The sequence below is a fragment of the Hypanus sabinus genome, chromosome 19 (genome assembly GCF_030144855.1).
Source record: "Hypanus sabinus isolate sHypSab1 chromosome 19, sHypSab1.hap1, whole genome shotgun sequence".
In the NCBI taxonomy this organism is placed as follows: Eukaryota; Metazoa; Chordata; class Chondrichthyes; order Myliobatiformes; family Dasyatidae; genus Hypanus; species Hypanus sabinus.
Genome location: NC_082724.1, coordinates 30,103,048 through 30,119,411, shown reverse-complemented (window position 1 = coordinate 30,119,411; position 16,364 = coordinate 30,103,048). Strand labels below are relative to the sequence as shown.

The following is a 16,364-nucleotide window of genomic DNA, read 5'->3' as shown; positions in this document are numbered from 1 at the left end:
GCACCCGGTAACACATGATTGACAACAGTCACGATTCACCATCCCCATTTTATAAAGTTTGCAAACAAGCTGATCCCTGACTGTAGAAGAGTTTTGTTTGGAGGTGAAGGCATGGTCCTCTATTAGTTAAAGGACGTTTATATGTTGGCTGTTGCCAGAGAGTTTCTCTTCTTAAATTCATGCCTAGATGTCCCCGCACTTTCTTTCCATTTGGCAGGATAAGGCCCTAACAATCACTTTCATGCTGTCCCCAGTGTGATGTCCCATGTGATGTGTACTCTCTGTTCACACATATCCCAAAATATATCAGAAAGTGCTAGTTCTCACACTGCTTTGGCCTACTTGGTTTTTATGTGCCAGACCCAAGATATATGTGATTCTGATGTCTGTGAAACATTAGATATTGCATGCATTAGAATACTGTACCTTCACAACCTTGATTTAATTGTGCATTTATATCCTGTGAAGTAATGCACAGGATACAATGCACATTGTTTTTGTTTGCATTAAAGGATTTCTAAGCCTAAACTATTAATGCATTGTAACCATAATTGTTATAGCTGATACTATAAGGTTCCCACAGACTTAGTACCATAGAGGTTCAACAGTCCTGTTGTATGCTCTGCTAACACTGTTTGGGTCAACCAGTAATGTCTTTTTAATTGCAGTCTTCTGCACTCAACCATTCCATTAATATTGGCAATCCCAGTGGAGTTGAGAGAAGTATCAAATGCAAACCTGATTTCTTACTAAACTCAAAAAAAAGCAGTTTTAAATTATAAAACAAGAAGGTGATATCTGTCATTATAACACAAAATTGAAAATCTGTATTACTGTTAATTTGACCCATATTAATCATGCAGTTATTTACTGTTGTGGAAGGTTCTAAATAACACTTCAGAAGTGTTTCATGCAAATTCTTAATTTTGCATAATGATAGATATCAACCTCTGGTTTTAGAATTCACAACTACTTTTTTGAGCTTCCTAAGTAATAAAGCTTGCATTTGATCTGGCTGTTAACTCCACAGGAGCTGTCAATATATAATGGAGTGGCTGAGTGTTCAAGATTAGTTCCAAGACAGCAATTTTATTAAAATGTATGGCATACAAATCTGAACATTTTAGTTTCCTGATTTCCTTAAATCATGTGATATTCATGGAAAATAAACTAGCTTTTTAGTGTTTTCAATACAATTAAAACTCAGATATAGTGTTCAGAAACTTTGACGCAGCCAAAGTTAGTAAGAAAGTCCATCCTTGGGATCATGTGACCATGATATGGAAGATTTATTGCTGAACTTCTCAAATCCTGAGCACTAATTACCTTTTGTTCACTACTTTTGAGCCAAATTCTCACATGTAAGCAAGGCGTCAGGCCCTAAAGATGTACCTGGTAGGGCTCTAAAAACCTCTGCCAACCAACTGCTGCGACTGATTAAGGACATCTTCAGTCTCCCACTGCTCTAGTTATTAGTGCCCAAGAAGAGCAGCGTGAGCTGCCTCAATGTCTACTGCCCAGTGGCACTTACATCTACTATGATAAAGTGCTTTGGGTGGCTAGAATCGACATCCTTTCTAAGTAATGCAATTTGCCTATCGCCCAGTAGGTCCACAGACGATGCAAATTCACTGGCTCTCCACTCGACCTTGAATCGCTTGGAAAATATTAATACTTACCTCTGGCTGCTGTTTACTGACTCAGTGTTCAAAACAGTTCTACCACTAACAAGCTCCAAAACCTGGGCCTCTGTACCTCTCTCTGCATCTGGAATCTTAAGTTCCTCACCAGCGGAACACAGGTTGTGCAGATCAGAAATAACACCTCCTCACTGACAATCACTTCCCACTTGAGGTGCTGTCTCCTTCAAGCTTGCATGCTTAGTCCATACCCTACTCTCTCTACACCCATGACTATATGGTTAGGCACAGCTCAAAAGCCATCTATAAATTTGCTGACGGTACAACTACTGTTGGCCAGATTTCAGATGGTGATGAGGAGCATACAGGATTAAGATAGATTAGCTGATTGAATGGCTTTACAACAACAACAACCTTGCACTCAACATCAGTAACACAAAAGAATTGATTGAGGAATTCAGGAACAGGAAGTCAAGGGAACACACATCAGTCCTCATCGAGGGATCAGCAGTATAAAGTTGAACAATTTCAAGTTCCTGGGTGTCCACATATCTGAAGATCCTGGGCCCAGCTTTTTTTTGCAATTACAATGAAGGCACAACAGCAAGTATATTTCATTAGAAGTTTGAGGAGACTTGGTATGTTACCAAAGATACTCACAAATTTCTACAGATATGCAGTGGAGCGCATTCTAACTGATTATATCACTGTGGTATGGAGGAGCCATTGCACAGGATCAGAAAAAGTTGCAGAAAGTTGTAAACTCAGCCAGCCCCATCATGGGCACTAGCCTCCCCAGCATCAAGGACACCTTCAAAAGGCAATGCCTCAAAGGGTTGGCACCCATCACCCTGGATATGCCCGCTTAACATTGCTACCATCAAGGAGGAGGTACAGGGGCTTGAAGACAGGCATTCAATGAACCAGAGACAGCTTCCTCCACACTATCATCAGATTTCTGAATGGACAATGAATCCATGAATACTACTTCACATGTTCCTTTTTGCACTAAATATATACTTTTTTTGTAATTTATTGAATTTTTACTATTGTTACAATGTACTGCTGCCTCAAAAGAACAAATTTCATGAAATTTACCTGTGATATTAAATCTGTTTCTGAATCTGACTTTGATTGTGTTATTAGAGACCTGTGCACCTAAAAGAATGATGCTGCTTTTCACCACCATACTGGACCCACATTGTTGCGTGATTTGTAACTATAGCTCTCATTGAACTAGAAGCATCTGTTCTGCAAAATGGGCCACACGACCTTGTTGCTATACTCTACCCAGGTGGCCTCTGACAGTTTATGTCAAATGCTTCTTTCACAGTTTCTAATAGCTGAGACAGTCGAAAAGCACGTCCATTTAAAAACACATAGAGCTACTGTTAAAAATAGATGTTAAATATTGTGAAATAAACAAAGAAAAACTGAATTCAGTTTTAATAAATACACCAGCTGTGGAAAGGTTCAAAGTGTATCAGCCACAGATTGTGCCTGGACTCAATAATAGTTTCGGGGAAAGAGTGGTAGATCAGATATGCACACTGCAGCTTGTTGTCATTAATAATGAACCATAATCCAACTCATTATGTTGCATACTTAATTTTCAGAGAATATTCTGATAAAGTGGATATTAGACTGACCTGGCATTTCCTTTCTGGCTGCTTTTGACAGCCAAGAGCATACATCAACAGGGCCCACCGTTTTAGTCACCTTGATTAAGAAAGGGAAAACTTAAATTTATAAAAACTGTTCTTCATTGCCACAGGAAGGGCTTCACTATTAATGATGTACTTCTGAATTGCAGATATTTCTGTTAATAACCAGAGCCTTTAAGTTCACAAAGCGCAATGAAAATCGGTCGGGGAATCTGCTTTAGATGTCATGCATTCCAGAGTGTATGCATTCACATAGAAGCACGGGCCCAGCATTCACTCACACTTTGCGTTTATTTTAATGTCCAATGGGATTCAATTGTGGGGTAAAATTCTTTGGAAATAACCATCAAGACTAGGTGGCAGACATATAAAACGTCTCAAGAAAGGCCTGAAGTATCATCACCCACCTTTCCATTGGGGCATCCATTATACTAGACATCCATGATGATGACGAAACAGATTTCTGTTACTTACAAAGGTGAGAACTACTGAAATTTTTGTGAGCTCCTGAGCACATTGATTCTTGAGGTTAAGAATTGGGTCTAGGAGAGGATTCACAAACAAATGCTGGCAGTATTCAGCTACTCAGGGAAACATATTGGCCTGACAGCTCAACCTTGCTTACCAAGAGGACAAATGCTTTAAATTTTAACTTGGGGTGGGGCCTCGTAATTTCATAAATCTTTGTGAATATTATGAATTATTAAATATAACTAATAAATGCCATATATTTTAAATTATAATAGTATGATAATTAGTTATAATTATTATTTTATTCCCACATGGTTTACTATTTGAACCAAAAATATAATTCAGCAATCCTTGCTTACTGTTTTGATTTCTCTCAAAAGAAATGTCTGCTTGTAAAGATGATATGGTGGGAAATGGACCAGTTCACTCTTGGCATTGCATATTCCCAGGACAAATATAGCAAAACTTGTTGGAGTTCAAAACATATTCTACATTATTTTAATAATTTGTCATAACTCCCACGAGAGAAGAGCACCCTCTAGTGTACTGGTGTGGCATTTTAATTTCTAGCATTGGCCAATATTTTTACATCCGTCGTGTCTTTGCTGATGCAGTGCCAATTCACACTTGGTGGGCATGAGCCCAGAAGGAACTGATTCTGGACTTTCCTGAACTCACAGAGATATAAGAAGTGAACAAAAAAGTCATGATTAGAGAAGGCCATTGGGATTATCTTACATGTGATTTCCTGTGCTTCACACAACAGTCATTCTGAACTCACCTGGAGCTATTTAATCTCCTGAAAGAGGTGAACAATCAGATGAAAACAGGTCAATTAGCAGGTGTTGGAGAATTTAGAAAATTCTTCTCATTCCATTTAGAGAGGAAGATAGGGAGAGGAAAACGGCTATCCACTCAGTTGGAATAAACTCAGATTGAACTGAACCTGAAAGGATAATGTTCCAGCCCAAAACATTGTCTCTCTCCTCTCCCTTTCATTAAATTCCAAATAAACATATAATTTGCAAGGATTATACATTTTACTTGGTGAATGAGTGATTGAAGGGTGGTTGATTAATAAGACATGACTTTATTAGATTTCTCATTATTTCTTTTGTGATTGGATTTTGGATTATAATAAATTTATTTTTCAAATTCTGTTAAATTTTATTTTACTGGTTCAGTCACGATTCTGGTGGCAACTTACTTTACCTGGTTTGTCAGTTGAGATGTCTTCAGGCTAAGAGCCAAGCCTAAGAAGTCAGTTGATAAGAAATAATAGACGTAAATGAAGGTAAAGAAATCCTCTTAGCAAACTGGGTTTAAGTCAGTTGTTGTGGTAGTTGCTTGGCATGCACAAAGAGCAACAAAGTTCAATGCTTATGTTCTCTCTATGTATGGATTCCATGTATTGGGAGCACTCAAATGCCCTGCACAACCTCACAATCTATCCATCCTTTCATCCTGTTGGTAACCATCTGCCCCATCTGTGGGTACTCTGTGTTCTCATATTGGTCTCTAAAGCTGATGGAATTGGAGTGGAAGTAAATCATCCTAAATCCTGTGGGCCTTCCTAAGGAGATAAGGTAAGGGCAGCCATCCTAACAACAGTTCACTGAATTCTGAATGTAGCTGCCCTTCCCCCCCCACCCACCCCCAAGATTTACTTGTAATGGTATTAGCAAATACAATTGGTGGCATCTTGGCAGTGATGCCCACACCATCTTATCAAGTTTACTTCTTTCATTGGTATGACAAACTGTAAGTGAGGGGTATTGAAGCTGCTTAGCCTTTCCACCACTGACCCCTCAATGAGGACTGATGTATGTTCTCTTGACTTCCATTCCTGAAGTTCAGTTTAGCAAATTTCTCAGCAAACCAACTACTTAAGCTAGTAGAAAAGTAAATTCATTTGTTCAGAAAACTTCATCTGATGGAAAATTCTTTTACTTTTCTGAGAAGGTTACGGCTACTACAGCAACTGACACGAGAAAAGAAAATTAACTAATGCAAAGATTGCTAAATCTGTCTTTCTTTTATGTAATACAATTTTTGTCATTTTGTTTCAGTTCTTACTAATTGAAATATTTTTAATGTTTGCTCCTGTAGTATTTTGCTTTTTAATAATGTTTCATTTATATGATATTGATCTTGCCTGCTCATAGCAGTTCAAAGAAACCAGTGTTCAAAGTTCAAAGTAAATTTTAATATTTGTCCCCATATACAACTCTGAGATTCATTGTCTTGCTGGCATTCACAGTAAATACAAAGAAATACAATAAAATCAATAAAAGCCACATTCAACAAGCCAGGCAAATGAATTTGAAAAAAAAACAACTTGCAAATACAAAAAGAGAAAATAATAATAATAATAATAATAATAATAATAATAATATAAAAATAAACAATAAATATCAGGAAAATGAGATGAAGAGTTCTTGAAAGTGAATCCATAGGTTGTGGAAACAGTTCAGTGTTGGGGTGAGTGAAATTGAGTATCTGCTCTGGTTCAGGAGTAATGCCTATTCCAGAGCCTTGTGGTGTGGGTCCTGAGGCTCCTGTACCTCCTTCCTTACGACAGCAGCGAGAAGAGTGCATGGCCTGGATGGTGGGGGTATTTGATGGTGGATGATGTGCTCAATGGCGTGAAGGGCTTTACCTGTGTAGGACTGCGCTGGACCCACTACTTTTTGCAGGCCTTTCTGTTCAAGAGCATTGATGTTTCTGTACCAGACCGTGATGCAACCAATCAGTATACTCTTGACTGCACATCCGTTGAAGTTTTAGATGACATGCCGAATCTTCACATACCTCAGAAACCTGCCGTGCTTTCATCGCAATGGCACTTAAGTGCGGGACTCAGGACAGATCCTCTGAAACGATAACACCGAGGAATTTAAAGCGGCTGACCTTCTTCACCTCTGATCTCTGATGAAAACTGGCCCATGGACCTCAAGTTTCCTCCTCCTCAATCAATCAATCAACTTGGCTGATTGGCAGGAGGCAAAGAATGGGCATAAGGGAGACCTATTTTGCTTGTCTGCCAGTGACAAGTGGTATTCAGCAGAGGTCAATATTGGGACCACTTCTTTTCATGTTATATATCAGTGAGTTGGATGATAGAATTGATGGTTTTGTGGTCAAGTTTGCAGACAGTACAAAAATAAGTGGAGAGGCAGGTACTGTTGAGGAGGTAGGGATTCTTCAGAAGAACTTGGACAGATTGGGAGAATGGGCAAAGAGGTGGCAGGTGGAATATATTGTAGGGATATGTATGGTCATATACTTTGATAGAATGATTAAAGCCAAAGTCTATTTTCTAAGTGGTGAGAAAATTCAAAAATCAGATATGCAAAGAGTCTAGAGAGTCTTGGAGCAGGATTCCCTAAAGGTTAATTTGCAGATTGAGTTAGTGGTGAAGAAGATAAATACAATTTTAGCATTCATTTTGAGAGCACTAGAATATAAAAACAGGAATAGAATGCTGAGGCTTTATATTTTTGGTCAGACCATACTTGGAATATTGTGAGCAGTTTTGGGCTCCTTATCTAAGAAAACATGTTGGCACGGAAGAGAATCCAGACAAGGTTCACGAGAATGATTCTGGGAATGAAAGGCTTAACAAATAAGGAGTGTTTCATGGCTTAGAGCTTGTACTTGATTTAGAAGAATGAGAGGGGATCTTATTGAAACCCATTGAATATTGAAAGCCCTAGGCAGAATGAATGTGAAGAGGATGTTTCTTATAGTGGGTGTGTCTTGGACCAGAGAGTGCAGCCTCAGAACAGAGGGACGTCCATTTAGAACAGAGTTGAGAAGGAATTTCTTTAGCAAGCGGCTAGTGAATCTGTGGAATTCATTGTCACAGATAGTTGTAGAAGCCAAGTCAATAAGAGTATTTAAAGCAGTGGTTGATTGTTTCTTGGCTAATCATGATGTCAAAGGTTAGAGGGAGAAGCCAGGAGAATGGTGTTGAGATGCATAGTAAGTCAGCCATGATGGAATGGTGCCCCATGTCTTATGGTCTTTTGAAGTCAATAATAAGCTCCTTACTCTTGCTGACATTGAGTGAGAGGTTGTTGTGGCACCACTCACCCAGGTTTTCAATCTCCCTCCTATATGCTGATTTGTCACCACCTTTGATTTGGCCAATGACAGTGGTGTCATCAGCAAGATTAAATATGGCACTGGAGCTGTGCTTAGCCTCACAACCGTAAGTATAAAGCAAGTAGAGCAGGGGGATAAACACACAGCCTTTGGTGGACCTGTGCTGATGGTGACATTGTTGCCAATCCATAGTGACTGGGGTCTGCAAGTGAGGAAGCCGAATTTCCAGTGCACAGGGAAGTATTGAGGCCTATTTTTTAAAGCTTATTGTGTAGTTTTGAGGGGATGGTAGTACTGAATGCTGTGCTGTGGTCGTTGAACAGCATCCTGATGAATGCATCTTCACTGTCCAGACGTCCCAGGGTTGAGTCTGGGCCAAATGGTTTCCATAAGTTCACCCTCCTGAAGGATGATCTCTCATCGCCCTCAGAAACTGAAATCACAGGATCATCAGGGGCTGTGGGAGTAGTGTAAGTGCCTCCATGTTTTGATGGTCAAAGCAAGCATGAAAGGCATTGAGCTCGTCTGTGAGTGAAGCCTTGTTGTCACTGATGTATGTCACTTGGTTTCACTTTGTCAGGGGTGATAGCATTCAAACCATTGAGCTAGAAGTGATTATTTGAGAAGTAAAGGAAGAAAGTCACCAAGGGATTTAAACATTTTCAAAGTAACGTGGAACTGTAGCTTGTCAGTTATGTTCATTTTTCTTTTCTGTGGGAAGTTGACCAAGATAATAGTTGGCATTGGTGTTTTCTACTCCTAAAAGTATATCAGGTTTGCAATCTCTAAACTAAAATTTCCATTAAAAATAAGAATTTACGAGGAAAATATTTTACTCAGCTAGATTAAATATGTTTATAAATTTAAAGGATCATTCAACTATAAAAGAGAAATAACAATAAACTTTTGCAAGTGAGCTCACATAATGAATCCTTTATGATATTGTTTGGGGGATTTAATCTGCTCCTTTCCAGATGTAGCTGTTATTTACTCCCCATTTCATGACATGAAAGTATATTTTTCTCTTGTAAATTAAAGTTTTTGCCTGATTGCTTTTTTATTCAATTTTTTGATTTATTCGCTTGTATTAAGTTTTTATGCACTTAAGTTAAACATAATTAAATACATTCATATTGGTTTTTAATCTTTTGTAATTAAAATGGAGTATCATGTTTATTATTTGACTGAAACAATCTGGTTTTGCAGCTTTCAAGTCAAGAACTAACTTCTGTCTAACTGTTGTCCCAATAGCACTGCAAACATGGTGTCTGTATTGTGAAGGATCCCACAGAATTTGCTGCAATGGATGGATCATGGGGACCTTGGAGCCCATTTGGTTCCTGTTCCAGAACTTGTGGAGGTGGCATTAAAAATGCAGTTCGAGAATGCAATAAACCAGAGTAAGCACGTTTGATCAGTGTACAACACATTTAACTCTTTAGCAGATCTTGAAAGATTACTGCATCGTCTTAATTTATCCATCATTGTTTAAAAGTCTAAGTGGAATTTAATTACTTACAATGATGATGAGAAGTCTTCAGAATATAGAACATAGAAAGCAACAGCATAGGAATCGTCTCTTTAGCCTTCAAAGTATGTGCTGACCATGATGCCAATTCCAACAAGTTCCATCTACCAACATGAGATATACTGTATCTCCCTGCATTCCTGATATATTGATGTCCTACCTAAATGAAACATTGTTTTTGTATCTACATTCTCCACTTACTCTGACAATGTGTTACAAGCTCCTATCACTGGAAAAAAAGCCTCAAAAATCATTTTTAATATTTCCCCTCTTGCCTTAAAGCCCTAGTATTTGATTTAAAGACTCTGACTGTTCGCCCTATCTATCCCTCTCATAATTTTAAGTACTTCAATCATGTTTCCTGTGAGCTTACAGACCTCCAAAGAAAACAATCTAGGTTTGTCCACCCTCTCCCGATAGCTAATACCCTCTAATCGCACTTTCATCCTGATGAACGTCTTCAGCGCTCTTTCAGATTTTCCACATCCTCGTTATCAAGGGGCAACCAGAACGCCGCACGGTAATCTAGACGTGGCCTGACTTAAGTTTTATACAGCTGCAACATTCTGATAGCAACTTCTCAATACTGGAAATGAACATAGTTATTGTGTTCAAGAAATGAAAACAAGATTATTATTTCCTGATCTTAGGCCACGAAATGGTGGAAAATATTGTGTTGGACGAAGAATGAAGTTCAGATCGTGCAATACAGAGCATTGTCCAAAGCAAGAGAAGGACTTCAGAGGAGAGCAGTGCACGCAGTTTGATGGAAAACATTTCAATATTAATGGCCTACCTCCAAATGTGCGATGGGTTCCCAAGTACAGTGGCAGTGAGTATTTCATCAGGAGAGGGAAAAATATTAGGATACAAATGCTATTGTGTCGTCGAACATTTTATGCATTATACAACTACTTAGAAACAGAAAATCAAACACAGGCTCAAAGCATTGGGTTTTTTGATCATTGAAAATAATGAAATTGCTGCAAAACTAAACTATATGAGCTTTGAAGGCAGGAATAGGCCTTTACTCCTTCCCCTTCTCCATGTGCTAGTGTCTTTCCCCCTTCCTTTCCAGTCCTGACGAAGGGTCACAACCCAAAACATCAACTGTTTAATCCTCTCCAGACCTGCTGAGTTCCTCCAGCATTTTGTGTGTGTTGAGGGCTTAATCTGGTTATCCCCCATGCATTCTTGCCACCCACGCCTACCATCCTGTAAAACTGCAGTGTTTCCCCATCCATCAGATACTCTTTGATAGATAAAACAACCCCAAAGTAGCAGTTCCAATTGAGAATTGTAGCTTTAAGGGCTCTAACTAAGACAAAAGGTCACCTTTAAAGTTTGCATGTCTTGTGTAGCATTACAAGTAAACTATGGTTATTATGTCTGGGATTTGTGGTGCTGGTGCGCACAATGCGCAATGGAAAGCTGATACCCTCTGCCTCTGCACAAATCTGATGTGGGTCCCCCCGCAACACTGTTTGAATGTACATTTTCCGGTATGGAAGGTGAAAAACATCATTAAACCAAGAACCTTGTTTCCTTTCCAGTTTTGATGAAAGATCGCTGCAAGTTGTTCTGCAGAGTGGCTGGAACCACGGTCTACTATCAACTCAGGGACAGAGTTATTGACGGCACTCTTTGTGGGCCAGATACCAATGACGTGTGTGTGCAGGGACTTTGCCGGGTACAACAATATCTTTGAATTGATGTAGATTTTTAAGTTAGAAAATTGTTTACTTGATGTCTCACAAAATTAATGTTTATTTTCTACAGCAAGCTGGATGTGATCATGTATTGAATTCAAAAGCACGAAGAGATAAGTGTGGTGTTTGTGGTGGTGACAATTCTTCATGCAAAACATTAGCAGGCACATTTAATACCGTCCACTACGGTAAGGCATTTATTTATACACATCAGGTTATTGCATAGTTACGTTGTTTCTTTGGCCTCATATTTGCTTAATTTGAAAAAAGTAAGCAGGTACTCTTTGGTGCTATTACACATCCAATTTATTGCTGTACATAAGAACATAATAAATAGGAGCAGGAATAGGCCATCAGGCCCATTGAGCCTGCTCCGCCATTCAATAAGATCATGGCTGATCTGGCCATGGACTCATCTGTACCTCCCTGCCTTTTCCCCATAACCCTTAATTCTCCTACTATGCAAAAATTGATCCAACCTTGTCTTAAATATATTTACTGAGGTTGCCTCCTCTGCTTCATTGGGCAGAGAATTCTACAGATTCACCACTCTCTGACAGAAACAGTTCCTCATCTCCATCCTAACTATACTTCCCTGAATCTTGAGGCTACGTCTCCTAGCTCTAGTCTCACCTACCAGTGGAAACAACTTTTTCACCTCTATCTTATCTATCCCTTTCATAATTTTATTCACTTTCCTATATCTTATGGTCTAATATGATCTCCTCTTATTCTTCTGAATTCCAGTGAGGACAACCCCAGGCGACTCAAACTGTCCTCATAGTCTAACCCCCTCATCTCTGGAATCAACCTGATGAACCTCCTCCGCACCATCTCCAAAGCTAGTATATCCTTCCTCAAGTAAGGAAACCAGAACTGCATGCAGTACTCCAAATGTATAAATCAGTGGCTCTCAAATTTTTTCTGCTCGTGGCCCACTTGTGATTTTCATTGATCTCTGTGACACCCCCCCCACCAACCCTCCATAGTGTCTGTTAGTTGCTAAAGTTTATTTTTGTCATCTGTGTTAATTATTCTAATATACAGGCAATATTAATGTTTTAACAGGTTATTGTTATTATTTTATGTTATTTATATATATAATGTTAAAGTGGCAGAGTAGAGACTCTACCAAAGGAGATGTAAGACACTCCTCCCCTTAGCTAGCCTGCAGATCACCCCTGGGCAAGGGGCTTAGCCCCCTGATCAGGGTCAGGGAGCAGGTAGTAGATGGTCATGTGAGCAGTTGGTGCATATCAAAAGCCCTGGTTATGCGACCACTGACACCAGGCAGACAATCTCAGAAGAGTATTGATTGCCTGGCATGGGTCACCCAACTTGTAAACACATTGCCCAGAAGGCACTTCTGTGGAAAAATCTGCCAAGAATAATCATGGTCAAAGACTTCGATTGCCTACGTCATAGAACACGGCACATAATGATAATGATGAATGTTACAGGTGTATATGAAAAATAAAATTATTTCAAAGCTCTGAATAGATACTAGAAAATTAGTAAACATAAAAAAATAATCTTGTGAAAATCTATCAGTGTTGAATATACTGTAAAAATTAAACTAGCTTTTTAGGCAGTATTTTTTAAATTTTAAGCAATTTTTTTTTAACTGCTATCATATGCAATGGCTTAATGGGGTATTCAATCCCCAACCCTTTGTTCACATAAATGAGCATCATAGTCAGGATTTTGATCAATTTAACTGAGAATTTTTATTTGTGAATCACATACTCCTTTTTTCACCACAGAGCTCAAAAAGCAGGGAAAACTAAAAATTCAAAAACTGAAATATCAGCAGTTCAAAAGTATTCAACCCCCTTTGCTCAGTACTCAATTGAACCACCTCTCGCAGCTATTACAGCCGGTAGCCTTTTTGGATAAGTCAGTCTCTATTAGTTTTGCACAATGTGTTGGAGCAAGATTTGCCCATTCCTCCTTGCAAAATTGCTCCAGCTGTACCAGGTTAGTTGGGGAGCAATAATGGATATTAATCTTAAGGTCTTGCCAGAGATGTTCAGTCAGGTTAAGGTCAAGATTTGGGCCACTCAAGGACATCAGTTTTCTTCATTTGAAGCCACTCCATGATTGCACTGGCTTTGGGTTGTTGTCCTGCTGAAAGATGAACTTCCTCCCCAGTTTAAGCTTTCTGGCAGAGGCTAGTGGGTTTTTATCTAGGATTTCTCTGTATGTAGCAGCATTCATCTTTCCATCAATCCTGACAAGATTACCAGTCCCTGCTGCTGAAAAGCAGTCTCATAGCATGATGCTTCCTCCACCATACTTTACTATAGGGGTGGTGTTACCTGGCTAACGTGCAGTATTAGATTTATGCAACACGTACCACTTAATGTTTAGGCCAAAATGTTCCACTGCAGTCTCAGTGGATCATAAGACCTTCTTCCACATCTTCACAGTATCATCTAAGTGATGCTTTGCAGAGTCTTGAAGGACAAGGATATGCTTCTTTTTGTTTTAGCCAGGGCTCCTTCATTGCCACTCTTCCATAAATACCCTTTTTGTGCAAGGCCTTGGAGATTGTGGAGCCTTGAAGTTCATCTCCAGTTGCAGCCATGGACTTATGCAGCTCTGTGAGATTGACTATTGATGTCACAGTCGCCTCCCTTACAAGTGCCATTCCACTCCAGCAACTAAGTTTAGAGGGCCAGCCCGACCTAAGCAGTGTGGCTGTGGTTTCATATTGTTTCACATTTTCATGATAGACTGCACGGAGCTCAAAGGAGTTCATTGCCTTTGAGATGGTTCCTTCTCCAGATTTGTGTTTCTCTATTATCATTTCCCTGACTTGCCTTGAAAGCTCTTTTGTCTTCATTTTGGTTTGGTCTGTTGAAAATCTACCTTACTGTTGGACTTTACAGAGAGAGGGGGTATTTATTCTTATGACTTAATTGAAAACAGGTGATCCTCTAATTATCTATATCATCAAATTTGGTGAGTTGGTAAGTTAATATACAGTATTGCACCTGAGGAAAATTAGCATAGTAATTATGAAGGGAATGAATACTTTTTCAGTCTCATAATTTTGGTTTCTAATTATTCGTAAATTGTTGTCAGGTTTTATAATTTTTCTTTTGATTTGACATGATGCATGATGTTTTGTAGACAGCTCAAAAATCCTGTTTCAATATATTTTAAATTTAGAAAATGAGACAGTAAAATGTGAAAATAGTTGTGGGAGCTGAATACTTTAGCAATGCACTGTATGCAAATTCATTTCATTCTGGGTTCCAATTAAATTACATATGTTTATTTCATATTTATATATTTTAGTCATATTTTATTAAAACAGTAAACTTATTGTGGCCCATTCAGAAACCCCTGTGACCCCTACCATATCTGGCATGGCCCCCTGGATGGGGGTCATATGGCCTACAATGAAAATCACTGGTATAAATTGTTTTATTTGATGAAATGTTGATTGATGAGCTTTATTAATATTTGCTGAAAGAGCATCAATAGTCATCCTACCCTGTGAGAAATAACAATGCAGGAAACATTGATGATATTTAAATGAATGAGCTAGTCATTACTAAAACAGTCAGAGCTTGGCCATTGAGCACTGTACACTGAATACAGCAATGCAATATCTTTTTATTTGAAGCAGCAATCATTTCTGAACTTCTGTTCCAATTCATATTGATTTTAAATAATTTGGCTATTTTGCTTAGAACCATGGCTTTACTAGTAGTCAAGTTCTTTTATTTTTCTGCCCATTTTGTGAGGAAACCTGTGCAAGGCCGATGTTTTTGGATTCAAACCCCTTACTAACTAGACAACTTAAAGGAATCCACACAATATAATTATAGATTTCTTCATGGAACATAGCCTGCTCCCAGCTGACAGCTAATTCTTGACCAAAAACCTTTTAGGAAATAAGTATTTATTACACAATAAATAATAATTCAAGTTATTGTGTGCAAGGTGTTGAATCGTTGTGTCATAAGACAAATCTCTACATCATTTCATAACTCTTTCCTGCAGTCTATTATACCGTCAAAGGCCCCATTTGCTCATGTTTCAGCTTTGATTTTAAGGATGAAACAATCCCCATATTGCACATCTTCATCTAGTGCTGCTCATAAAATGCTTACATGAAAAATTCCTGAACATAGAAATGCACATAAATTCAGCAATTAACCTTGTCTTGTGTTTAGAAAGAGCAATTTGTTGTAATCAGAAAAGTCAATGTCTGTTTCTTAAAGAATATCAGTGATAGCAACATTTCTGTAATACATGAAGACTAGTAGTTTTCAGATTGGCACTTTAATACAATATAGTACTTTACCAAGTAATCAAAATATATACTTGATAAAACGTTTTTCATGTTTCCTAGGATATAACGTGGTTGTACGAATACCAGTTGGTGCTACAAATATTGATGTGCGACAGCACAGCTATTCAGGGAAGCCCGAAGATGACAACTATCTTGGTAAGTTTATTTAAAGTACAGTAAGTACATATATTTTGATACTTCCTATAAGTCCAATAACCTTATCTGCTCATACCAATAATTCCAAACGTTACAGAGTTCTAAAATCCTTGATGTGATAAATGAAATAAATACTTCAATTATCTATTATCTACCTTCCTGATTTTCCATCAATTTTTTGGGGCAAGGAATCGTATATTTGCTAATGCTCAGCTCCTCTTGCCTGTCGCTGTCACCTTGTTGGAATTGTATGGGTCAGATTTGGCTCTGTCCCTGTACTTACTGCTTGCCTTGCTTCTGTGATCACTTGATGTCCTTCCTAATGTCTAAGGTGTTTTAACTGTTTTAAATGCTCCTGACATTCAAGAACAGTTGAAATGGGTCCAAATAATTATTAAAAACTCTAAAAATTAATTTACACAGACATCAATTAAAAACATCAAGATTAAATAAAATAAAGAAAGAGAAAATCCACCTGCATTCACTTTTTCAGCCCTTACTGGTGAGTGCACTCATCTACCCTTTTCAGTTTAACATAACTGGGTTCCACCTAGAAATCAGTTCTAGGACTTGATCTCCAGCTCATACCTGCCTTCCATGAGGCAGTGTGCTTCTGTGGAAGTCAGGATCAAGGTCAGCTGCACTGTTTGTCTAATGGAATTGCCAAAATGAGAGCAACATGATCTCATCCAATGTGTCTTGATTTTCCTACCTGGAATATTGCATCCAAGATCTTGGAATCCTCCATCATTTGTCGATATCCACTCTTCTCAGTGGTGAGCT

At 38.5% G+C, this 16,364-nt stretch overlaps 1 protein-coding gene across 2 annotated transcripts in view; it reads left to right on the top strand.

Annotated features, from left to right (window-relative positions):
- The window catches only part of LOC132377844 (A disintegrin and metalloproteinase with thrombospondin motifs 9-like), a 249,369-nt gene that overhangs the window by 62,508 nt on the left and 170,497 nt on the right, over positions 1-16,364 (top strand). For both annotated transcript variants that reach the window (XM_059944273.1, XM_059944271.1), the window contains exons 12-16: positions 9,134-9,282; positions 10,061-10,242; positions 10,964-11,100; positions 11,190-11,307; positions 15,486-15,581. In XM_059944273.1, coding sequence (XP_059800256.1) covers positions 9,134-9,282; positions 10,061-10,242; positions 10,964-11,100; positions 11,190-11,307; positions 15,486-15,581 — 682 coding nt within the window. The remainder of the gene's footprint in view (positions 1-9,133; positions 9,283-10,060; positions 10,243-10,963; positions 11,101-11,189; positions 11,308-15,485; positions 15,582-16,364) is intronic.